This window comes from Fulmarus glacialis, unplaced genomic scaffold (assembly GCF_000690835.1).
Source record: "Fulmarus glacialis isolate BGI_N327 unplaced genomic scaffold, ASM69083v1 scaffold13110, whole genome shotgun sequence".
NCBI classification, from domain to species: domain Eukaryota; kingdom Metazoa; phylum Chordata; class Aves; order Procellariiformes; family Procellariidae; genus Fulmarus; species Fulmarus glacialis.
Genome location: NW_009189656.1, coordinates 60,523 through 88,233, shown reverse-complemented (window position 1 = coordinate 88,233; position 27,711 = coordinate 60,523). Strand labels below are relative to the sequence as shown.

At 34.9% G+C, this 27,711-nt stretch overlaps 1 protein-coding gene across 1 annotated transcript in view; it reads right to left on the bottom strand.

The window, feature by feature from the left end:
• Positions 1-27,711, bottom strand: part of LOC104080524 (anoctamin-3-like) — a gene marked incomplete at its 3' end in the record, with an annotated part of 48,309 nt that overhangs the window by 9,036 nt on the left and 11,562 nt on the right. Inside the window, 4 exon segments of the mRNA XM_009582945.1 lie at positions 3,426-3,470; positions 7,045-7,145; positions 9,600-9,752; positions 24,279-24,415. Of these exon segments, the coding sequence (XP_009581240.1) occupies positions 3,426-3,470; positions 7,045-7,145; positions 9,600-9,752; positions 24,279-24,415 (436 nt within the window).

Sequence of the window (27,711 nt, the reverse complement as noted above, 5' to 3'; positions counted from 1 at the left end):
TTTTTCATTACATCGCTTATGGTTGATCACTCCAAAGCATAGTGCCTTCAGATGGCATAGAACATTTCAACTGAAAAGCACATCACTCCCCGTACAAAAATAATCCAGCAAGAGACGCCTCTTTTTTTGGCTTACGTTATTTTACAATTAAAGAAAAAACCGAAGTTTTATGGAGCTTTCATTCAAAGTGATAACAAATTTCAGACACATTTTTGCCTAAATCATAGGACTAAGTATTAGCATTCTTACTCAGAGTGGCTGTCTAGGTTAAAAGTAGCAATTGAAATGGATTCTTGACTTAATCTATTCAGTCTATCTAGTAAGAGTAAAAGCAGACAGAGCTGGTCTGGTGAAGTAACTCATGAAGTCAGGAGTTCATGCAATGAGATCAAAAATGTCCCAGTGGAACAGTGCTGCAAAGATGTGGGCAGCACTTCAGGTACACTCTTCTTGAAACCATTCCAGCTGGCGCTATTGTAACTTTATGCACCTTGGACAATGGGATATTATTCTGAAATGCATATATATTTTATTCTCAGATATAAAAATCCATATTTTATGAAGATGCCTGTAATTTGAGCTTTGCTCAACTTTCATGCTCAGCTGTACTGTTACATTTTATTTGGTTGGTTGTTCTCCTTTGCAGAACTAGTTTAGTCCAAAAACCCTTGCAAATTATGCTTACTCAGCAGACTGCAATGCAAAGAGACAAAGTATGGGTGAATTTGGAATTATCTGATCAGACTCCTGGAACGAGATGATCAGTGGTAGTTGTTTAATTCAGGCATGTTAGGTATTTTTGACAGCAATCGCCACCCAGTATTTTGCTCGGTGTTTGCATCTCTCATATATTGACCAAAATACACAAGACTGCGGCCAGAATTGTCAACCATATGCCACCAAATTACTAAGCATGGTAGTACGTTTTGTAATGTGAAACATGTTATCGTCGACAGATTCAATATATGGACACAATCGTCACCAAAAAAGGAAAAAAATAATACTATATTTGTTCGATGGAATGATATCAACAATTTCACTTCAGTGTGCAGATTGAAATCCAAAAGATTTGAAAAGTCCTTTTGCAAAGCAGGCTTATTGCAGCTCAGTTGCTACACAAAGTCATTTTTGGTTCTCTATCCTTAGAAGTATAAATTTATTTCAACATATCAGTGGGCAGAGTGAAGCTGCGTACTAAGGCAACTGTCTCCTAATTTTCTTTTCCTCAACGTCATTCTTAACCAGCATGAAATCGGCGTGTCTGATATGGCAGATACAAGACTGATTCATTAGATTATTCAGTCTTAAATCTAAGAGTTCAGACAATTTTTGATACCTACATTAATTACTTGCATGTCCCACTTCTAGCAAATTCCTTTCCTTTGAAAACATTTGTTGAAGATTTTTCAAATATTGCTTTTAAGGAGTATGATAAAATTATTTCTATAGTGTGGCCTTATGAATAGAATTCAAGCTTCACAGGATTAAATACAATGTTAAGGGGTTTTTTTAAGGTATGTAAATAAAGAAATAGAGAGATATCACATAGCTATCACTTATAAGAAAGACACTATACCAGTAAGAGTTACATTTATCTTTTGTCCTTTCATTCATGCTCCTAATAATCTTTTGCAGACTTTTTACAGGACATTTATAGCTATATACATCTACCATATAACTATGTCAATAAATTCGGAGAAGTGTACATGCCACAGCAGAGTCTAACATACTACTGTTACCTCATATTCTTAAATTATAGAAACTCTATAGCCTTACAACTTTACCTTTGATATACAAAGATTTTAATATAGTTCTATACCGTAGCTCTTGTAAACTCCACTTAATAACTTAGAAATATTAAATGAGAGATTTGATGAATTACAGAGAAGCAGTTAAGTTTGAAAAGTCGTCAGGTGCAAAGAAACAATGACAGTAGTAGAAGTTAAAATGGTGAGATGTGTATGACAGGAATTTTAGAGTTAGCTTTCATTTTTAGAGATAGCTTCTTTTTCTTCCTCACACTTTTCCGTTGTGCACTGGATTGTATGAAGTGGCAGAGAAATATTCAGAAAAATATTCATCACCAAATTCTCACAGGTAAAAACATTTGTCTCAAATGAAAAATCAATCTGGCATGAAAATTGTTTATTACTTGGTGCACAGGTAATGTGCAACTTGAGTTGCATGTTTCAGACATCTGTCCTTCTAAATAAAGAAAATAAATTTATTTAATATCTAGGACTCACCAGACGGATTACAGATGAAATGAGACAATTTTGCAGTAAAGCTTGTTGATTTTGCCTTTGCATTACAAAGCACATCACTTACATTTTTGCACACTAAAATGGAGCAAGCATGTGAATGACTGGGAAGAGGAAAAACGCAGTTGTAAATTTATGTTATAGATTGTTGTATTGCAATATATGTTATCTGCTTATGTATTTAAAGTTTTCTCACTTTACCATTCAACGGTGCTTTGTCTATCTTTATTAGCTGATCATCTTGCAAACTGATATCATGAGACTACTTAAATTGTTCCTGAGAAATAATGAGAGCTCTTCATCATCTAAGGTAACAACAGGAGAACCTAAATCAAATGTAATCTCATCTCAAGATCCATCTCACAAAAACCCGTGATAGAAAACTGTTTCAGGAGATTTCCCTCATGTAAAAATTTTCATATCTCTTCTGTAGGTAATTAGGATTTACAAGACATCATTATGTCTGACTAGAGCAATGGGGAGTGATTACAGCTCACAGTGTCCCCCGTTCTCACTCCCCAGCTCCCCCAGGCTCCCTTCGCCCACTGCTGTGTCCTCTTGTGCCCTTCTCCTGGCTGACAGAAGCAGCAACAATGGCAGCAGCCGCAGGTGAAGTTTGCATGTGTCTGCCTTCCAGAAAGTTAAACAGCTTTTACTGCAGCATACAAGTTATTCTGTCAGCTATCAAATAAAAATTCAAAACAGCCTTCAGAGTGTGCCATTGATTTAGTCCTGATCACCAGAGAGAAGTGATCACGAGTGATCACGAGAGAAGTTATGTTTGCATGTCTAAGGAAATAGCTGACTACCAGAATCTGAGACATACACCTTGAAAGTATCTTCCATGCTAAAGAAATATGCCTTGCTAACAGCAGACATAACTGTAGAGACGGCTCCAGTATTAAATCTTTGCTGCCAGGATAAGGCCTTTTTTTTTTTCCTGGCATAAACACTTCTGCGTTTCTAAAATGAGAACTGGCTAAGCTTTAAAGAACTGCATCTTGTTACAGATGAATATTTTAACACTTTGAGCTAACATATTTTGAGTTTTCAGGAAAATAATCTAGTTTTCCAAGTTTCCTGGATAAATTTACAACTGCGAATGGATTTTCTTTAGCGGGGTGACTATCTGACGAAATTAGAAGCTACACATCACCCACCAACCTGCCCATGGTTTTGCTCCTCCAGTCAGTGTAATAACATTTTTTCCTGAAAGAAGAGCAAAAATCAACTGAGAATAATCAAGTAGGAGACAGTTGAAAAGGACATATACATTATAAAAGAACACTGGACATTTTAAAACATGCATTTTCATAGGCAGAAAGGTGAAAAACACTTAAAAAAGGCAACTGAAATAGAGTAAGTCATTAAAATGCTGTGATTTCACGTATTTTCAAGTTCAAAATTTGTTCCTGATTCAAAATAAAATTTTAGATTTGTAGCTAATAATAATAATAATAGCTAATCAATAATTAATTCATAAGACACCCATCAGACAGGGTTCAATGGTGTCATGCTAGTATTCATTTAATGCGGTCTTTCTTAGCTTTTATATCATAAAACCCATTTTAGAAGAATTAACAGGCTATTAAATGTCTTATGCACTCTATGCATTGAATACCATAAGCACTTAACGCCATTAGATACTACCTTAAATCTCTGAAGTGGTATACCATCACTTTCCTTTGACATTTTCCATCCAATTGAAGAACAATACACAGCCCTAAAAATTCTACAAATACTAACTGCATAAAACAACTTTTATGTTAACAGTTCTTCCCTCTCCACCCTTCACCTGTCGTAGCAACTTAGAGAAACGAGACCAGAAATTCCCAGTAAAGTCTTCTGAGAACACTTATTTTGCAACCATATAGAAACATATTTGCTGTAATGTAATATTTTACACACCTAGTTTCTTTTTTTCAGGTTTTTTTTTCTGGCCTCCTCCTATCATTTCATGTCACATTTCAACTACACAAATGCCTCGATCTTGCAGTTTCCTTGGGGTATCCATATCTTTACTGTGGCACTCATCTGGGGACAGTGAAGTTCAGCACCAGGGACTTTGCTCCTCGCTTAGTTCATCTTCTACTTAAAATTTGCCTAAATCCTTTCTACTTCTGCAAGGTTTATTTTTTAGGAGGAATTAAAGCAAGCCTATTTGGATACAGTAATATAAAAGTTTAACATTCTTTTCAGTCGATACTTTATCCCCCCCTGTTCTAACACACACAAAAATGGTACTTTCGCTCTGGATACTTCTCCATCACTTCTTAGCCTAGAACCATACATATAAAGATCTGCAACTGCCCATCTGGGCAGTATTTGAGATTGATTCAAGTACTTTACTTACATTAAAGTAACAATGAAATGAATACATTAAAAGGATTGGGAAGGAAATGTTGCCTAGAAAATAAGCGGCCATTGGAAAATGATGTATCTACCAACCTGCAGGCTGTTGGCAGCCTGACACTTGGTACTACTAGCCAGTATTTAAATGAAGCAATGAACAATTATTAAAGGATATTCAGACATTACATTTTTTAACAAAACCCCTCCTTCATTCCCTTTAATTGCCCTTAGCTGTTTTGCACAGATGGAGTCCAGGTGAACTACAGATACAACTAATTTATTCATTACACACAATAATCCTACCCAAGAACCATTTAAAACTTCTTGGGAGTTCTTAGTTCATTGTAATTGTAGGTTAATCATATGATTTGAGCTTCCTCTGTCCATTGAATGGAGAAAATAGTTACCTCAGGAAAACAATATATGCCACCCAGTTAAGAAAAGTTTGATTTAAATAAGCAAGCTCAAGACTTAAACAAAACTACTTTTAACAGAACATATAATTAAATTATAAAGTGCGTGGTCACAGGATATTGTTACAGAAGTGTAGATTTCTGCATCCATTAAAAGCCATCAGGGGCTAATATAAGCAAAGATTAAGACATGAACTCTGCCTCAGAAAGTCTCTAAACCACAACCTTCTACAAAGAGAGAAGGCTTCATGAAACACTGCTCTAGATTTGCACGGCTTCTGTATTGGACACTTTAGACTGGCTGCTGGCAGAGCGAAACAGACCTTTGTTCTATTCTGCTACATCCACTTTGTGTTCACAATAAAACTGTGTTCGCTTTTGGAAATATTCACACAAGTTCTAGATTGCAATTCATTTAAATTCCTATTAAAATCTTTTTAAAGAGAAAAGAAATGGTGATCAATTTACTATTTCTCACAGTTCTATTATGGAGGTAGAGGTGGACAGTGGGCTTTTTTCTTACCAAATAAATGTGTTTCATTCTACAGCAAAACTGCCAACAAGGTGAAGCAGCAAAATTTAGCATTTTATGTACTTTTGGTGTACTGAACTGAGTGGGATAAAAGGAAGCTAAAGCAACAGCCCAGAAACAAAGAAACAAGGATCAGATACTTTGGAAAAAAAAAAAAAAAAAGATAATATATTTACATGTCGGTTAATAATACAATAAACAAACATGACTTTGAATGCCTTCCAAATAAAGCAGAATTGCAAAAGTCAGCCCTTTTTTTTTTCCCTGAAGAGCAGTACTGATCTGTTAAATTACTAAAATGATGAAGAATTCAAACCATTGCTAAATCCTAACTTAATTTTGTGACTTCAAGTATCAAAAGCAAGAAAGAACTTTTTTTAAATCGGAATTTAGATTGTTTACGTGTGTGTATACACATACGTAAACACTTCTATATTTAAAATGTTGACAAGTATTATTCAAACTAGAGAAACTCAAATGGCACTATAATATTCTCAAACATATGGAAGATGACTGTTACAGAAGACTTTTTTTTTTTTTTAAATGGAAAGGACTTTGAAGGCTTAATGGGATGATGTGGAAACTCAGTATAGAACTGGCTATTTGAAGCGAGTTTTGAGCAAAGGATGCTTCACGATGACTGTTTCTGGCTTAGGGCCAATGCAAGAGAGACACATTGTGATAGTTGAAATCAGCAGAGACATGAAAGATAGAGCACTTGGCAATTCAAGTGAGAAAGGAGTGCTGTAAGGGTATTTTCCATGAGTCACACAGCTTTGGCATCTGGTTACCAACTCCTGATGAGGTTTACAGGACACCACATGCTCTTCTCTCTGGAAGAATATTATTAATCAATTTGAAAAGGGACATTTTCTCCTTTAAAAACTTCTGTATAATTGCAGGAGATATTAACTTATCCTACAAATAAATAACGAATATTTATTGCAAAAACATATGATAGAATTTGTTTAGCACATCGACAATGAACTCAGTTTAGTTCATTATTATGCAAAAGGAAAGCTAGAGGACCAAGAAATAAAGGTATCTCGTTTTCTTCAAAGTATGCCAATATGTGTTATATTGGATACACAGAAGACACCAGCTATTTCTGTCATTTCACTTGCCTTTGGGTAAAACTTCAGAAATACCGTAAAACCATGGAGAATACTTGAGCTCAGATGGAGAATACCTGAAACTCTGCCAAGGACATCCAAAACAATTTGTGAACTAGTAACATTATTTTCTAAAGATGTATGCTCAATTTGACTTGGAAGGCAAGCTTGAAAACAAGTACCACAGGTAAATGTGGAAAGACCAGTGCCTATTATTTGTTTCTCCCCTCCTCTCTCCATATCATCTCACTAAATTAAATATAAGCATACCTGGCCACAATGCAGCAGAGACTGCATTTTAGCCTTAAGGTAAGTAGTGAAGTATTAATATCAATCATTAAATGACAAATTTCTTAAAAAAGTTTCCACAATACCTGAAAGGCATCCTGATGTTCATTCTTTCTGCGTATTTGCACAATGTCTCCCATGGACAGTGAATTTTAACAAACATGATATCACTGTTTGTAACAGCTGGCTGTAAAGAGCAGTAACAAATAAATACATATTAATAATTCAAACCTCTATGGCATTCACCTTTCTAAAAGCGTTCTTCAGGGTCAAATTCTGTTTTTAGGCTTGAAGTGGCCATACAAGTCTGAAAACAGCGTAAGTGCCCTGAGCTAGACAAAGGAAAATTAATAACTTTTTTTCCCCTCCCAAACCCTGTAATATGAGTAAACTAGAAACTGTCAAAAGGAATCTGTAGGACAGATCTCTGCTCATAAAAACAGCAGAAGTAGAGAAAGGTTTTATGCAGCTTTTTTTGACATGGAATAAATGAATTAATTTTAAATCCCCTCAAAATCATCTTAGATGAGCAGTTTGAAGACCATTCTGTGTGTCTCCCATTTAAGGAGAATAGTGCGCAGCTGCTAGAGATGTAAGAACAGCTGAGAGAAGGCTGCAAGTCCCATTCTGCCGAAATGGTAACTGCAGGGAATGGTTAAGTAATTGCGATACCTGCTATGAAATTATAAAAGTGATCTCTGTATGAACTGAGATTTTTTGTAAAGTTACAAGGAATACTCTACACAAATGTTTTTCATCACTAATTTATTTGTACATAAAACAAGAGTTTCAGCATTATAAGTTCCTATATTTATCTTTTCTTATGAACACTTCAGTTCCACGCCCTTCTCCCAGATGTATTTGCTTGAGTTTTTATAAGTAAATATTTTGATAAAGTTGAGTGTGATTAAAGCCTCCCAAAAACTCAAGTAGTGCAAGGTTTGGTAAGTTAAGGTAAAAGAAAGTTTAGTTAAAGGGTTAATAAAATTTAAAATGCTCATAATTCTACCTACCAGTTCCATAAAGTCATATCACAGTTCAATAATACTACTTCTAGGACTTTCTTTTTCTCAAAAGATGTGGATAAAAAAATACTACTGAAAGACAATTTAAAACACTTGATATCTAGAATTATGATCTTATAAAACCATATTTTTTCTGAAGTGTCAATACTTCTGAATTGACTCCAGCCGAGCTTGTTCTGATTTCAATAAATATCCCAAAATCCGATAATTTTTTCTACGAGGCTCCAAACAATTTTTAAAAGCCTTAAAAACAAATTTTAAACTACTGTCAGGTCAGTTATTTATGAATATTCAACATGCTACATTGTCAGCTAGAACTTGCACAAACTTCAAAACAGTTAAAAGCTCATTGCTTTAAACACAGAACATGTAAGCTAATTCTATTGAGTTGAAAAGTATAAATCAGGATGAAAGACACAGTAAGTATAAGAGCTTACTTCAGGATAGACTAAATATATGCCTGTTTTATAAGTAATTCATGAAACAGCAGAAATCCAAGGCTGTTTTCCTGGCTTTGTTTTTCTTTCTTTTTATATTAATACTGTCTTTACTGATATCCCAATCACAACAGCAACAATTTAACATGCTTGTGAAATAGTTCTAGATGGACAAATACAGGCATTTGCCCATCACTTCACAGAAGGAAACTGAAAATTCCTGCATATCCACCACACTCCACTACCACACAGCAGGGAAAGGAAAAATAAAATGCAAGCAAAATTACAATTCCATATAATTTATTTTTTGACAATGCAAAGAACACCTTGCTTTTAATATTTATTTAGAAGATTGATTGTGAGCACCTAGACACAAACATTAATTAATATCTATGGTACCAGCAACCGCAGTAGGAGTCTTAAAGAGATATTAACTTGGAATTTTGGGAAAACAAACTATAACAGATCGGAGTCAAGACAACAAAATTACACCCATGCAACTGAAAAGAAAAAAAAAATCCCTTCTTACTGAAAGTTTTAAAACGTTTCAGTATTTAAAAAAAAGGGAGGAGGAATTTGACAGTGAAACTTTGCACTCTGCATAAAATATGAATTTCATTTTTAAAACTATTAGAATAACAGGCCTTTTTTTTTTTTTTTAAATGTATTCAAGAAAATTCAGAAGCCTGAACAGTAGCACTTAAATTGTAAACTAGTCTAGCTCAAAGAACCCAATGCAGATTAAGCCATGTAAACTAGAGATGGATTAACTTGACATTGAAAATCTTCACCCCTTTAAAAACAGAGACATTTAGTATCGTGCATTCTGCTGAAAGACATAGAGGTGACATATTAAAGCAACAACATGAGTTACTGAAGCTTCTTCTGTTTTGCAAGCATAAGGAGCTGGAAGTTCTCCCTCTACATTGCACTTATACCTGCTCCAATTTAAAAGTGATTCTACTTTGGGGAGTACATGCGTGTGTATATATGCGTACAAGCATGCATTTCCAAAACATGTTAAACACACACTATCAAACAATTGTTACTATTAATTTAATAGCATTACAAAGCCTGACTGGAAAGGCTTGTAAGATTGTCAGGAATCATTTATAAATCCAATGAAGTATGACAGTATTAGAAAGGGTTTTTTTATACCACATAAGCTACAAGACTCACCTCTCGTTCTAACATCAACCCTTCTGCTCTCAAATTCTTCTCAAACGTGCTTCTTTTTTCTACCTGTGGACTTGACTTTTTGTAGACCAAGATGTAATCAATGCGTTTTTTGCCATCTTTGAAGAAGAGGCTTGATGATGCCATGGCATCAGTCTGGAGAAGATAAAATAAAAATACACTAAATGTGGCCTTCATAAAGATGAAGAGCCCCATTACGAATTTCCTAAAGCATGGAAATGTCCATATATCCACAGGATGAATATATAAAGAACACGTCAGAAGAACAGGCAGTTCATATGCATCAGTTGCTCAGGATTTCAAATTAATTAGAAAAAACCAAAATAAAACAGCTCCACAAACCCCATATTCTAGCTATTTCTTTCAGCTGTGGAAAAACCTTAAAATTATTATATAGTCTATATAGTTATAAACTGCTGCTAATCCTTACTTTCCAGTAGGAATTAATAAAATTTAAAGAGAAGTAAATTAAACCAAGTTTCCCAGCTTTGTACCTGGGCATATTTTATAGAACAAACATACATATATTTTCTCCAAAAGAGAAATAAATCTAAAAAATTAAAAAAGAAGTGCTATTGATTGGAATGTTTTCCTGGATATTCCTGTTGAAGTGCTTTTTCAATGTCACGTTTAGCAATGTTGAAATCTTGTCTAGTTCCTTCCCACCATGCTTGCAAACACCAGGGATTCTCTGACCTCGATATGGAAAACCCTGCTTTACATGCTGCTGCTGAAAGCTATTTTTGCATTCTGTGTTTTGCATGATTCAGAATAGACAGTGACTGTATCAACTGGTGTCAGACTATGAAGGCTTTGAAATGTGAAAAGGTAAACTGAGAAACTATCATCATCTTCTGGAGAAGATGCAGCACTCTTTTTAACACAAACTGCCCAGAACAACTATGTTAGTTTGAAGTAAGATACATTATACCCATATATATGGGACCAGAATTCTATGAATACTGCATCTTTTAGCCAATAGGATGCTAGTCTTAAAAATTCATCCTATTTGGATTGTTTGATATGAAATTTGTAATACTCAGAGTTATATCCAATAGTTACACTCTCTATTGATAAACAGAACCAACTGTTAGTGCACAGTATCAGCAGTATAAATTCAGGATACCAGCTCACTTGTTTCCACATTAAAGGTTTTTCTTACTCCCACATACCTCACTGCCAACTTTCTACATATTTAGTGCTTCTGAGAACTCCTCAGTCTGCAAAAACTAAAGTTTTCTAACAAGATTCTTCCTCTGTCTCTGCTTTTTTAACTCTGAAAGCAAAAACCAAGGAATAGTAATTCTCGGACCACCTAGTGTTACAAAAAAGTGCATCATTACACATTTGGGAACATTATTTAAGTACATTAAGCTTCAATTTAGGTATAATTAAGCTTCTTTTTCCCCTCAGCAACTGGTGCTGGCATCAATTGTCTTTCTTTTCCAGATGACACTTTTCAAAACTAACCATAAAAGCATTCTGTTACCTGTTCCAAGGTACGTACCTGCTTATGTATTTATTAACAAGTCTGTAAATACAAAATGCGTGTTAGAAATCTCAGCTTCGTCACACTTGGTTAGAGTTGTGCTGTCACTTTCATACTCTGCTTCAGGTGCAACCATCCAGATGCGGAACCAATTTCAGTCTTTGGAACATGGGAGAGGTGAATTCAAATCCCTCCAGGCTAAGCCGAAACTAACCTGAGTCTTCTACTACCTGGGTAAAGGTCTTCACTTCTAAGCGTAGAAGGTGGTACCCTTTTCATTCCTCTTTGAATTGGCATTTGTCTTATTCAGAATTTTCTATTTGCTTCATGTGCAACTTGCTGTGAGATGTGTAACTAACTCAGGGCTACAGGGCGCAGCGCAGAGATCAGGCACGGGGGCTTTGGTGTACCAGTGCTGGATGATCCCCGCCGCGCTTGTCTCCTCCTGTATGCCCAGGCCACTACTGCCTTTCTTTCATCACAAAACAACGGATAATGTAGAATTCAGAAACCTCTGAATACCTGCCCTTAGCCTAACTGAGGGGAAATGCTAATTTAAGATGGGGGAAGAAACAGGCCAAATCACAGAAAATGTAACATGAACTAAAGTAACTAATACATTATAGAATGTGATTAACCTGAATTTAAGAATCTATCTAGAGTCAATTATAGAGATCATCTACATGCAGAAAAATTCTAAAAACTAAAAAAAACCCAAACAAACCTAAACTACTAAATCCAGAGAAAAGAGGAACAAAGGCAGGGAAGACAAGATGTCCAATGTAACCAAGAGAAACAATATGGAAACTGGAAAATAATTAGGAGAAATGGACAGACAAAGGAAGAATAGTTTTCCAATCCTAAATTATTTTGGAAGCTTGTTGAGAACAGGATATTATCCCTTCCTTTTGCTTGGATTTTGACTTCAGACTTTCCTTTTTTATTCCCATTAAGAATTAAGAAATTAAGTCAAAGATAACAGAAAAAAAATAAGGAAAACAATTTATCAATATATTGATCAAACCTTTGTTGAAGAATAGCATACCCTATAGTCTATTAATTTATTTTTTATACATACTTTTATTTCTATTTATCTCAAGATATTCAGATAAAATAGTATCTGAAGTCCAAAGTAAGGTAGTTAAGATTGTTAATCAAGATTATTAGTGCACTGAATATAGAGTCTGCCACCCCTTCTAAGAATTCTGAATGGGGATAGTAGTAAAAACATTAATTTTCATTCTTTTTTTAAATGTTGTAGATGTAATGCTTTAAAGATACAAGATGCAGAGGTCTGAAGGTGAGGTAGTAGACAAACGATTTGAAAGTGCAAGTTTGAATATACAAGTTTCTGAATACCCAAACTTTTTTCAGGTTCAAGACACAAGCAATGAATGCGCTCTTCAACAATGAAGAATTCCAGCACAAGTATTTCACAAAAGCAGATGAGAGCAGGCTTTTGTGGTCCACAAATCAGGCAAAATCACATAAAAAAGCCTGGCCAAAATTCCCCCAAATGAGAGATCTGGAACTTCTCTTATACAATTTCTGCTCATGCAATTACTGTACAGATATTATGCAAATTAAATGTATATTTTTGTAATATACTTCTAGCTTTCTTTGGATTATTATTTCTAGCCTTTCTTTCCTCATTTCTAAAACATCTGCTTTTCTTCAGTCTTGGAAAAACATGTTTTCTTTCTCCGATTAACAACAGTATGCAAATATGCCCTCAGATTCATCTGCACCAAACAGAATTATTTGGAGGCAATATTCAACAAATAATGAGCTGTGCTCAGAAATTTTCCATCTGCTTATCTCGGACCACTTTCAGAGGAGTACTGCCACAGGTTGGGATGCGTGATATTGAAGCCACTTACCACAATCGTGCAGTGAACCCAACCTATAATCTATTGATTTCAGGACTGATTCACTTCAATGCTACTTGCACTTTACTAGTTTCACTTCAGTGTAATTCTCAAGCAACGTTGTCCACCTATATTAGCAGGAATACCTGTGCCAGTAAAAGAATTTATCTGGTGATTCAGGTGTTTTTTCAATTGATCTGAAGGAGCTCCATAATGTCTATGCAGAACAGGGAGCAATAATTTCAATTAAACGTATGAGTCAAGGTATATTGGCCATTATCTCCACCTAGCACAGTGAATCAGTCTTTTAGTACAGTAGGCATTCAGGCAAAATCACATTTATTATTCATCTGCTGTTTTGACCAATAAATCTCTGATTCATTCTTTCACCTTTTTCTCGACACAGTGGAGGAGAAAAGCATCAGAAGAAATATTTTGTGCAAAGCCCTTACTCTCCTCTACTCTTTTTAAGATTTCCTGTTTCACCTGGAAAAACGTGTGTAAAAAGGACTGATCAATGTTTGTTTTTCTCTCTAATCCTCTTCATCCTCTCTATCCTTCTTAGTTTTCCAGATTTTCTGAAACAGTATCCACCTGATCAGCTTTCCTACATTTACACATACACGAAAACTTGCTGAAGTTTGATTTGAGAAATTCCTTTTAGAGTATTGCTGTATAGTTCAGCTTGCAAACCCAATTTTTAACTTCACCTTGTTCTTCCCAAGTCTTTAAATACAAGAACTTTAAATCTTATCTATTTGTGTACTGAGACTGTGAAGCGCCTCCTCACTCAACAGTAAACTTGTTCATAATGCAGAATCGTAATCCACTGGTTTGCATCAGAGTGCCTTGCTTTTCTTTATTATTTGCCATCATTTTTTGGTTGATTCGCAGGTTGTGATTATTATAACACATAACATGACACACTGCTTCGAAGTCTGAAGCAGTGTAAAATTCAAAATACTGACATTATCATTCAACTGAAGTTTACAGTTTACACAAGACAAAACAAGTTGATCAATTTAACCTAGAAAAAGAAGCTTTTGCTCAAGCAAAAAAACCGAAACAAAAGTATAATGCAAATATTTAGCAAAGTTATAAAATAAAAAGAGTTTACATTGCTATTCAAATCTGGTACAAGAAGAATTTCCTTGGATTTAGCCAACATGGAGGGATTTTTCAAGAAACTATTTTTCATATACTAATTAATAAGCAATGCCCTCTTTACAAAGTGGGAACAGCTGTTTTAAAGGCTCTTTCTCTCCCCATTTAATTTAAATAGCACAGTTGTTCGCAGAAATTATAACTATTTCAACTCCACTGATTTCAGTCTACTGTTCAGCTCTGTAGATTAAACTTTTGCCAATTTTTCACCCCATACATAGAAACAAATTTTCTAGAAGAGTGAGTTGGAACCATTCCTAAAACAGTAAGCAAATTATAGGTTCATGTGAGAGTAAATGACATGGTACGGTAGGCTTCAGGTTTGCCGTATTTTATTAATAACAAAACCACTATCAAATTTTGAAACTTACTGAAAATTACACGTGAGAAATACACTGTAACATAATATATCAGTATACTTTCTTTTTTTTTTCCACTTTATACCAGTGAAAAGTTTAAGCTAATAATATGTAGATACAACATTATCTGCTGTAACCATTCATTTCACCTTCACTCAACCATTGACAAGCCTCAACAAGGCTAACATAACAGCAAGTGCTAAAAGGTTGACAAAATCTCTACACGCATATTCATTTTTATAAATTTTAAATTATTATTTATTTTCTTGTGGATGTGTGATTTATAGACCAAATTGTTCTCAGACACAGGCGTGACCATGAGATATATAAGTGCAGAGAGAGAGCCTCGCGGGGCTGCGGATACTCCCTTTCTTCCTCTCTCACAATTCCCAGTCCTCTGGTTCACATGGGGATGGTGCTCCAAAATTCTTCCTCTCTATCCCTTTCCCAAGCTCATTTACTCCATATTGCAGCTTTATCTCCTAATTGCAATTGTATTTCCATAAATACCTCACTGAACTTTGTTACGCTGGGCATAACCAGTGGCAAAAACCTGCTATTTTTTTAATCAACAAGCAAATTGCCACTGACTTGTCCAAATATTTACAACTTAGGTTGTGCAACAGCAAAACCTCAAGTACATTCAAACCACTATGAAAGGTTCCCTCTCATTTGCTTATACATAAAAGCTATAGAAGGAAACCTGTCTGGGAGTAAGCATGTCCTAGGAAGCACATGTGATATTTCCCTCTACCACTAGCCCAGTGTTCAGCCAATTTCAGCTCAGGTTTCTACATATTTGATAACTTTCCATGGAATTCCTCTTCCATAACTTTGTCCAGCTGTCCCCAAATCCATGTAATCTTTCAGATTCCATAACACCTTTTATAAGGATTTCCACAGCTCTTTTAGGGAGAGCCACCTCCTTTTCTCGGTTTGAATTTGGGTCAAGTTAGCTTTATTTGATGCTTCATAGTTATAATTCTACAAATATATGTGCTTTCTTAAGCTATGTAGGACCTTTACTTTAATACAATTAATGAAAATATTTGACTCAAATATCCCCTTAAAACTAACTGTACCCCTAATGTACATTATATAAATGAAAAATTACTTTTTTCGTAAAGCAATCACTATTCTTCTTTGGCCAAACATGTACAGTCCTCCTCTTACAACAGACGTTCTTACTAAACTTCACAATTATCTACAGACATGACCTATTAATAGAAAATACTAATGTAGAGGAAATATTAATATGTTAATGATAAATATATTAACATCTTATTATGCATATGCTATATATTGTAATAGTATATTATAGTATTTATGTTATATTAACAATATAAAATATTGACTATTTTGTAGACTGAAATTAGATTTTAATATTCAACAACACTTAACAGCATTCCAGCCAAGACAAAAAGCTCTTATAACATTCACCTTCACAATACAAAGGGACCCCTTAGTGGAGTTCCACTTTCTCATCTTAAACTTGCACCTTCAATCACTACTCATCTGACCACTGACCAATTTTTGGGAATAGCCTTTAGCAGTTTGTATTGTATTAATTATCCTAGGGGATTAATTAAAAAGCCATTTGAGGACTCTTAAATTATGTTGGCATTGTTTTATACAACAAAATAGTACAGACAACCGAAATCCCAAAGTGCAAAGCTTTACTTCAAACTATTTGATCCATCAACTCAATGTCTACTTAAATGCATGTCATTATTGACTCTGGTTGGAACAGTGACAAAGAAATTTTTATTCAGGGAAAAATTCAAAGTACTTCTGTGTGAATTTAGCCTAGAAAATGCTGCATTATTAGATTCTGCATGTGTTAATTTTAATAAATGAATTTATTCTAATTTACTATCAACATCCAGTAAATCAAGTCTGATATGAAAGAAATTGTCTAACTTGTTTGTTTCACGTATAAGATTTTTGTTACCATTATCTAACATATAAATGCTAAACGAAGAGCAGGGAACAAGACCTTTAATAATTAGATTTTATGATTTGCTTTACAGTTTCCTGAAATTTGCCAGCAACGGCAACAAAAATGAGCATGATTTCTACCTATTTTATATATATATATATATACACATAAACACAGAGGCTGACAACTTGTTATTTTAACATCATCTGTTAGTTTGCTGCTGATGCACTCTGTAAGTTGCTTTAGATTGTATCTAAAAAATAGTTTCATCTACTACCCTCACAATCAATAGTTACAAATAAAACATAAAACATCGATAAAAGCACAACACGAGTGCTAGTCTGGCAGCAAGCACAGAGCACACTGGACTCAGCCCGGAGCAGGTTATTCTGACCCAAGGCACCCATACAGAGAGAAAGAACTTTTACACTGGGGTGTAGCTCAGGCAGTGAATAGCCTGTGTTTCAATCTCTGACTTCAAGGACTGTCGTTTACTTAATAAAAAGAATATAAGGAAGTTTCATATTTATATGAACACATAGAGAACATCAACTCTCCGCCATAATCAACAACAGGAGCATTCACTTACGTAAGTGCCGACTGATACAGTGCACAAGAATCAATCCCTCACAGCATGATATGTTTATTTTGCCTCTACAACAGACAGGATGAAGTTCAACTTTCCTCCATGTTGGTGGCGTAATTTGGATTTAGATTTGCAAAATGATGTAAAGGAAAGTAAATACACCAACAGGCTAGTATCTGGCATCCAAAAGATGGATATGCACAGGTGGGCCTCAGGACTCTTCTTTTACAATTTGGACCCCAAATTTACTAAATTTCTCTCCCCAAAATCTTTTTATTTCAAGGTGATGATGTTTAGAACAAAATTCATTTCCTCCCTAAGACAGCCTGTGAATTCTGACAGCTAAATGTGCTAGAGAAAAATCATTTTGATAAACTCTTACCAATAATGAAACAATATATTAAAGAGAGACTTACTCAAATGTCTTGGGTTTTTTCCCAGGGAAACTAGAAGAGAAGGGAAGGGAAGAACCCACCAGTAGAAAGTGATGCTACTACTGGAAATGGAAGCACTGAGTCACAGCATCACTGCTCCATAATAGCACCACCTCGCCAGTAGCATTTTTATGGAAAAGTTGTAGAACCAGAAAACGTTTGAGAAGGAATGAAAGACAAGTAAACAGACTGAAATGTATTCGCTTCCTCATGGAAACAATATCATGTTCACTGACCTACTGCTGCCACATAAAACTTTTGTAAACACCACCATAAAGTTTATTGGCACAGAGTCTTACAGCCCAAACACGAACGTCCCACAATATATAAAATCACTGTACACTTGCAAGGAAAATCAGCTTGGAATGGAGGAGTAAGAGGAGGAGAATGAAGCTTGCAATGCAAAACACACCGGTTATCAGAGGTGGGGCAAGGAAAAGCAGTTTTCTGTATCTCTTCATGTCTTGGCTTTTAAGAGATGTTTTAGAGAGAACAATGGATGAGTTCGGGGCTATTAAATCATGTATAAGACAGAAGTAGCCATGGAAACAATTTGAGGAACTAGGGCAGGAATTTTGACAGAGGTAAAGTCTGATGTGTGAAATTCTTGGGCATGGTAACTTCCTAAAACTGCAAAATCTCCTGTTCCAACTCTGAGTAGAATGGTTATTTCTCATAAAAGAAAAGTTTCTTCCAGTATAATTTATTATTGTTCTTAGAACTTCATAAGATGCTGTTAAGTAGAGCTATTACTGGCTGATTCATGAAACCACCTCGTTTATTTTGGTTACTAATTCTCCCTAATACTGTTACCATGATCTTTGCATTACCTTCAGTAATATTCACACCGAAGGATGCCACCATTTCAGTGGTCAGTGTCTACATTCAGAGCTTGACTCAACTCTTACCTTTAAGTATTTTTCTGGAAATAAATACATTTCTGATGCTAACTAGAAGGGGCTTATTTCCATGAACAAAAGTGAGATTCCTAATTAATGCTTGCTTTGTTTCAGGATGTTTAAGAATCAAACCTGGGACCCCAACAAGGTTACAGACTACTTAAGTTACACGGAATTAGCTGTGAAAATATTTTAAGAGATTTTAAAATAGTACTAGACTCATTTTTTACATTTTAAAAATCAGACTCTGATTAAGAATACTCTAAGGTGTGCTTTATGAGAAATTTTCTAAGCACACCACTAAGTTAGCAATCATCTTTTTGTGTTTGAAGGGTTTTGGGATGGATAAGCCAGAAATAGATTTATTATATTCATCCTTTCAATTCTTATTTCCAAAAATATAGATTGATTGATCCTAAGTGTATATTGTTTTGTTTTTTTCTCTTTTGCAAATAACCATGAGCATAATAACCTAGGAAAGAAAACTGGGGACATATTTGCATATGCAAAGATATCCAAACTATCTTGGGCATCAGAGACGAGACAGCCTGGTTAACATGACAGGCTGCCATAATTACCCATGCTAATGTATTTCTGTGTATGCTACACTGTACTGTGCAGAACCTACCTGTTTTCTAAACAGAGAGGAAGACTTCCAGAAATATCTGACCTTCCTAATAAAACTGCAGTTTTACAAGTTACTTTTTAGGAGTAAACTAAAGAATTAGTGATTATTCTAGCTTCTTCACAGAGGGCCTTTTTCCCCATTTTCGTTCTATTTAGACTTACAGAGTAAGCATGAAAAATACATTTGTATATAGTATGAAAAATACATTTTGCTTCAGGAAAGAAGTAGGTTTAGGTGATCTTATGCAAAATTTTGAAAGGAAGTCTGTTCAATGTTACTGTATGAGGAAGCAGCAATGGAGGATGTTTGGAGATAGGAGAAGACTTCCCATTTTTAATACTTCACCACTTCGATTTGCTCTTTAAGTCTAATAGGGAGAGGTCTTAATAAGAAGCATACTGACATGACCACTGAAAATTTTTCTTTACATGCTTATTTTTTAAAACTTTCATCTTTATGAAAAAATTACTTACTACTTTCTCTGCATTTCCTGAAATATTTTGAGCTTTTTTTTTTTCTTTTTAAACAAAACCTCACAGCAGATGAGAGCCATGCACTAGAAGAATAAACATGAAGTTAACTTTTGTTGCACTTTACCGTGTCATTCTTTTCTCGGATAATGATTTTATCTGCTATCATTCCTTTTAAACTTTATTTACTTTTGTGTTATTAGACTGCATTTATGGACTACTCCTTACCTATCAAGCTCTCTTTGCTATTCTCCTTTCCAGTACACTGTTGTCAGCTGACAACATCTTGTTCTTATTTATACACTAAAACATTTTTATTGCCAAACCTTCTCTTTCAGCACACACGCCTGACTTCCACTGAACACACGAGCAGGATTATGAGTGAAATAATGTATGTGAAACTAGGGATAAATTGACAGAATTAGAACATATAGCACAAATCTGTACAACTCTGAACTTCAATAGGAAAAAAGCAAAACAGAAATTAATTCCTGCAAAAGTGTGGAAAATAAAATACTAAGATTGAAGAACATTTTTATTCTGCAGATATTACATTTAATTTATGCCATTTTTCAAAACCACCTGCACAAAATTCTGTACGCAAAATATTTGTTTTGCAGGAAGGAGTGGTACAGATATGTTCAAAATCACAACGAATCCAATAAAATGCTGTCCTGGTTTTGGCTGGGATAGAGTTAAATTTCTTCCTAGTGCTGTGTTTTGGATTTAGTATGAGAAGAATGTTGATAACACACTGATGTTTTCAGTTGTTGCTAAGTACCCTGCTGGTCAAGGACATCCAGCTTCCATGCTCTGGAAGAGACTGGGAGGGAGCATAACCGGGACAGCTGGCCCAGCTGGCCAATGGGGTATTCCATACCATGTGACGTCATGCTCAGTATATGAATGGTAGGCGTGTTCCAGGAAGTAGCGATCACTACTTGGTTATCGGTCAGCGGGTGATGAGCAATTGCATTGTGCATCACTCAGTTTGTATATTCTATTATTATTATTTCTTTTTCTGTTCTATTAAACTGTCTTTATCTCAATCAACGAATTTTACTTTTTTACCAATTCTCCCCCCCATCCCACTGTGGGGGGGCGGGGACGACGACGGACGCGCGGAGTGAGCGAGTGGCCTGCTGGGTTAAACCACAATAAATGCCTAAGCAATGTATTTCAAGTTTTCACGGGTAGATTTATCCTTTAATAATCACCGTAATAATCTGCACTGAACATACTGGGTTTTGCTCATCTTGTAATGAATTTTCACCAGTACGTCCAGCTGATTAAATACAATTCTTCTTATGTTTTAGCCAATTGCTTATTTAACCTCTTATTTAAAATTCCTTAGAAGTTACATAACATTTCCGGAGACTGAAAGAGAAATCATTTCAGATGCTATCCAACACAAAGCTAGTCTGGACATGCAGTATTATAGTGGATATCAGTGGATACCAGAAAAAGGCAGTAAACTGGGCTACTGTACAGGCAGCATTTTGTTATAGTTCCTGAACCCATAGTGATAATATGTGAACTTTGTTCTAAAAATCCTTTCTTTACCTTGCCAGATAGCAAAATACACTACCTAGATAAAAAATTCATCTGATAAAAAATTCATCAGATCAAAGAGAGTAATAGTAATGTACTGAATGAAAGGAAATGGAAGTGTAATTTCTCAAATATTCCTATCTTGCCACTATACACGTGACAGTAATTGGTAGAGAAAAGAATTCACTGTTACTGACTTCACTGCTTCTCTGGACAAATGTTGCCTTCCATTCAAGTGATAAAGTCTGTTTAGCCTGCTTTCCTTTCTCAGTGAAACTAGAACATTTCAAATACCAGCTTTCCAGTCAGGGACCTTCTCATTTCCTACATTTCCCTTGCAATAGCAGATACTACTCATTCCATACTTTGCTCAGCAGCCACTTCTTGGCATCTCCGCATGAGATCCTTTGGCACAATCACATACATGAGGTCACACTTTCTACACAATCTCAACAGCAGCTGGTGATGAAAATACAGCAGAGATGGATAACGAAGACAGCTTTTTAATGGGTCTGAACAACTCACAATTTTTCAATATGAAATCTGTGGATTCTGAAATGATACCAACCTACACTAAAGGAGAGTATGAGTTATAAATCATAATCAAGGAAATGAGAAAAGCAGATCACTATCAAGATGAATGTTGGCATCCAGATGCTATATCAAAATTATCTCATGTTTCTAAAGCTTTAAAACTACAGCAATATAAATCAGATTTATGGAAAGTACCACATCATGTATGTGATCTGAAACTCTAAACAATTCCTGAAAAAAAAGTGTATTGGCTTTCATCATGTCAGCAAGACAAGTTCATTATTGCTGAAGTATTCAAGCAGCTCAGTACAGATAATAGTACCAAGCATTAATTGCAAATAACTTTTTTAGCAATTTCTCCCTGAGTCTCTCAGGTGTAAAACAACCCTTCCAAAACAAGCTTAAATTAGAATCACTAACAAGCAGAGAAGAAGCAGCTTTATCCTTGTACGCTTTGTCAATGAGGTGTTTCTCATTTTCATTCTCTGGTCAGACGGAAGAGACTTTTTTAATCAGGATAGATCAGTTTCTTTTCCAAATATATGAGAGTACTTACCAGCTGTAAAGCTATAGAGCTATAGAGGTGTCTTCTGTGCTTTCAACAGTCTCAAAAATAATTAGAAGCCTCCTTTTGCTAGTTTTACATCCGTTTTGGGAAGAAGTTTCCCTTAGACATCTTCCACTAATTGCCACAAAGACTTGTACTATAATCCAAAGGCAAAATAGAAACCTTCTGTTCTAATGTAAGATAATCGAAATCCCCTCTGCCTTTTTCCTGTGGAGGCAGGCAAACAGTAAACAGGAGGAGAATTCTGCTTGGTTGCCTCATTTGCAAAAACAGTATAAAAGCAGAAGGAAGTTTCCAAAGTAATTGCTCTGATAAAAGGAGTTGTCAAGGCTAAAAGCCAGATGTGGCTTCAGAAGACTGTTTTTAAACTCTGAAGCACTTTGTTCAGTAGGTCAGGACATACAAAGATTGAGACATAAAAAGTGCATTTTTGTTTAAATTTAATATAAATACAAGGCTCCTCTTTAAACTTTGAAAGAAAGTTAGCTTACTGGCTGCCTATAAACTTTATATCAGTCCTGAATGCAGGGCTTGGAGAAAACACAGCTAGTGGTCCTTTTATATTTTACATAAAAATACAAAAAATATTTTGCTTTAGTGCAAGGAAATGCCTGTTACTAGATAGACATTATCTGTTACTATGTTTTTTTGGTAGCAGCCTCTACCTGTTATTAAAAATATTCGGATCTCTATAACATAGTCTAAATTCTGCAGATTCTGCATTTTTTTTTTTCTGGTTTTTAGGCCATATTTGACATAAAAGGCTTTGTCTACCTAATCAACAAAATCAAACAAGAACATCCATTATTATTTCTGTCTTAATTCAGCTAGCCTTGCAGAAACAGACAAAAAAAATCTGTGAACACAAAAAGCTCTCATTGCAACGGTTTAGATTAACATATAACCATTCTCTGTCATTACCAAAGTTTCATTTTCATGTCACACATTTCCGATCTGTAAATATGATTACCTGTAAACCTATCTAAAAGTTATTAGATAGCTATTATTATAAAAGTTTTTTCCTCTGAAAGCATCCCACGAAACAAAGTCTCAGAGATCACATCTACCTGTGTTCCAAAATCCTGTAGTAATGATGATCAGTGTGACTGAGAGAACAAGCTTTACAACAGTTACAGGACTCTTGTGAAACATGCATTCAATGCTAAAATCAAAGTGCTACAGGCATAATAGATGAGAGAACTGTATAATGGCCTACTGAAGAGTATACTGTATGTAAAGCACAGAACCTTAAAGCGATTTAAGCATTCCTAGATTTGTAGCATGGGATTATTCATGCCTTTATATACTGAAAATCAGAGAATCGCTGGTAAAAAAATTGTGCTGCAGAATACACTACTTTCAGTGCTTGAAGAAGAAAATTATTCAGAACTTCTTGAGGTTAGGTTGTTTGTCATACATTTACAAGCAGTTATACTTAATGGAAAGGAGAATTAAGGGTCTCCCAGTTGAGAGCAAGAACAAAAAAACCCTACAAAACCCCCTGTTTTGAACTGAAAATCAGTCGTAATTCTTTGACATTATAGTGGATGAACTGCTGTAGAAAATGCATTGTGATGAATACTGTGATTAGGTAATTACTAAGCAAGGTAACACGTCAGTTTTATCTGGTGAGATGGCTTTTCCCGTGCTTTAGTTGAGGTTCCTGAAAACACTCCTACACTCTCCTATACATTCAGTGAATTTTATCTTTCATTCAATGTGTCTAGCTATCATTTGGATTTTGCTTAGAAGGAGAATCCTACACTTTAGATCATTCGACTACTACATTTGTTACATGAATTTAGTTCTTCTAAACTCTCCTAATTTCTTGAGGCCTCCCAGCTGACATGAATTTCACTCCATGCTGGGAATCCTATGTCCTAAATTCTGTGCAATGTAAATTTTTTGAAAGAAGGCTACTGCCGCTTAGATGAGTTGATACAAATCATTAGAATCCTTGATTCTATATAATTTTGGTTGCTTTTGGTACAGAGAATCCCATTCACTGATTCTGTAGGTCAAACTATAATATGGGAGCCACCCGAATTTCTTACCATGAGATGACCATTTATTTAAACTGCATCTTATCTAATGGCTTAAAAATTATGTTTTAAAAATATTTAAGCACATTCTGACAATTGATACAACTTAATAAAGTTTTGTGTCCATTACCTTTAAAGATGATTTAGTCCGAGGTTCTGTTTTCTGTCTGGTAAGCTTGTTTTGAATAAGCAATGACTGATCTGTACGAGCATCATAATTTCCATGTTCTGAATCATCTGTGTATGTGTCTTTGTCCTTTCCTATGTCTGAAGGAAAAACAGAAGAAAACAGTGGGTTTATTTTAGGTTATAGTGGAGAGAAACAGTATTGTTACAGCCACAGTTGAATATTCCTTTTAAGTACCCACTTTTCAATAACTTATATTCTATCCTTTCCTGCAAAGTTTTTTACTTGAAATGTTATCATGTTTGCCTTAAACTAGAAGTGACTTCTATTTTTAGTAGTTCTATTAATATTCAAATCACAAAAGCCTGTAACATTCTTCACAGTAGTTTAAAAAAGCCCGCAAAATTATATAAGCCAAATATTCAAATGCTTTTTTGCTTGACTCGCAATTGTCGAGACTCAAAATGTGTTATCAAATAGGCAGGTGCATCCTGGAGACCAGAGTAACATCTCATGTTTTAAATTTAAATAAGCAGTCGAAATGCCCAACTCCCCTACACACATGCTGCTCATCATTAGATACAGTATTTGAAATTTTACATATTAAGGTATTGCAATGACCACTTCAGAACACATTTTAAGAGGTGTACCTGATGGTGGTAGAAGACAGTTGACACCGTGAAGAAAGTGTTTTTCATTAGATTTGTTTTTAATTGCCCAAAAAAAGTTTTTTATAAAAACTTAATTGAGTATCCTAAGATAGCTGCAGGTGACTGAGGACCTTCCTCAAAGCTTACTAAGACCCACTCTCACAGATTAAATTTCCTCCTACATCACCACTGCAGGCAAGTTAGAAGGACTTAAGTCTCTGAGTCACTCTACATCCTCTATCAGAAGGGAGACTTTTCCAGACATTTAATTTCCTTGCACATTCTCCATCAAAAAATCATGACAATACTTACCATATATACCCAGCAGGAGTAAAATGAGGGATCATGCCTGTACAACGTTGGACAGTTTTAATGAATGTTGGAAAATGGTTAGTCTTGAAAAAATATTTTAAAGATGAAAAGGATGGAATAATTATGCCCACACAATCGTATCTTAGACAAATTGGAAATAGAAACATATTCAGACAAAAAAGTTACCCACAAATCCTGAGCCAAGTTCTCATCTCAGTTTTCACATCAACATGGGAAAAGTCAGGGGAACTGGGAACAGCATTTACCCAGTAATTCTAAACCCTAAATAGAAGCCAAGAAACAAGTCATGGTTGCTGTGGGAACCACAATCTTGAATTTCCTCAATTTCATATTCATAAAAGCTCATCTGCAACAACAAAGTGTTTTTCATTAAGTTGTTCAGTTAAATTCTCCACAGTAAGTAGTACGGAAGAAAAATAACCACAATTATCTCATCTAGCATAGACATTTCTGAGATGGAATATTAAACTGGAATATTTACCAAGAGCTGTTTTTTCGGCAATTTAGCTGCTTACATAATGATTACACAAAATGAGCCCTTGGTAATTTCTGATACTGATATTAACCTCAGTAAATCTGCGAAGAGATTTCTTAATGTCTGAAATAGCCCGGTTTAATCATCACAACAGCAAACGCAGAGATTTTATTTATTTTAAACAATGTTTTAACCTAATGTACAGGTTACTCTGTGTAATGTAGTGAATGTAGGAAAAACTGTGAAGAAGGTTTCAAGTAGTAGGTAAACAAAGTAGGAAACAGGATACTTAAGCAACTTTGCAGATTTGACTCACGCCCAGATGTGATGCACTCTTAGCTTTACTAAAGATCAAGGTCTTGTAATAGAAGCCAGTAAAATGAAAAGAAGAGACAGGCCTATGAAACCTAAACTTTTGCATCTAGATAGGCCATTTAAGCTGAAAGAAAGTCTCTACTTACATTAAAAAGTCTATTTTTATGAGGGAAGTTTTAGAGGATTAGACATTATGAGTACACCTAATACTCCAAAAAAACCTTTGCAAAAGTACCTAATGTTTTATTTAAACAATTTAGAGTTATGAAATTAGTTTTCTATTAGTGCTTAACATACTTTTACCTGCTAAACTTTTTTACGTTTCAAGAATACAACTTTTAGCTTGTAGCATGTATTTTCTGTAAAAAAAAATTACCTTCCATTTACAGATACCTGCTATCTTGTCTGAAATGTAATCAAAAAAGGTTTTAGCAACAAAAAAACCCCATAAAAATAAACAAATTTAGAATTAAAAAGGTACATTTCTTACATAAAACTTAACAATACTTGCTAATGTACCTTTCAGCAGTTGATGACATATTTTATGCACCTAAAGCACTGTCCTACAAAGTAATGGTATCAATACAGTAAAAAGGGGAGGAATGAAGACTAAAACATAGCATTTAAACATTGCACTTGAATAAGCATGTTACACCTGTCTGAAAAAATGTCAGACTGAGAGACATAGCATACAATCCATATTTTAAAAGTATATTCAAAAGTGTGCATTTTTCTTAACATTCATATAGTTTTAGACATTAATGTCAACAAAACACCTAAAGTTTGCTTTGAAGATGCTTCGAATAGGCTAGTAGTCCCATTTACCTCTTCTGCAGCACACATTAAAACAAAATCTTTAATATAAATAATTATACTCAAAAAAAAAACTTCAACGGATTGCATCATATTTCTATACCAGAGCAGGTTAGAAAGAACAATTGCAGTATGTGTGTGTTTTGGGAGGCTCATTTTGTTTAAGTTGAACTTTTGTACATTTCTTCTGATTAGTTTTAAAATTTTTAAAGAACAGAGAATGAAATATGTTGGGTTTAGAAAAAGATCTTGAGAGAAGATGACAGAAATGAAACTTTGCCACTAAAAGCATTGACTATGTTTTTGTATTCTTTTATGATCAGGTGCTTTTTCTGTGACAAGGTACCCACCACTTTTAATAAAAGTGAAAGTCTCTCTTCTGTAATTTTCCCACTCACCAAGCCAAAATTACATTCCCTTAAAGATAAATTTACACCTACATTAACTTGAGCTTGATCATTCCTAGTGTCACCAGTGTGTACTGCAATATACAGTGATTTAACTCCTTAAGTCTTTCTTCAATAACTGCAGTTTCTAAACTTCCATGACATCTTTACATAATATTTGTCTATAAAGTAACACTATTTTCCACCATCCTTTCCTCCATGATCTCTATTATTTGGTTTTGCATTTTAACTGCCACTTGGGATTGCCACAAGCCAAACCAAGATAGCACCTCTGAATGTCGTGGCTGGAGTTGTACTGCCCAACGATGTTTTTAATGTAACATACCCCAAAAGCAACGATACGGACTAACAGTCTTTCTATTGACTTGCATTATAAGTATCCATCTTTGAATTCAAACATGGAGTCTTTATTTGGCTGCAGCTCCACAAAACGTCATGAGAAA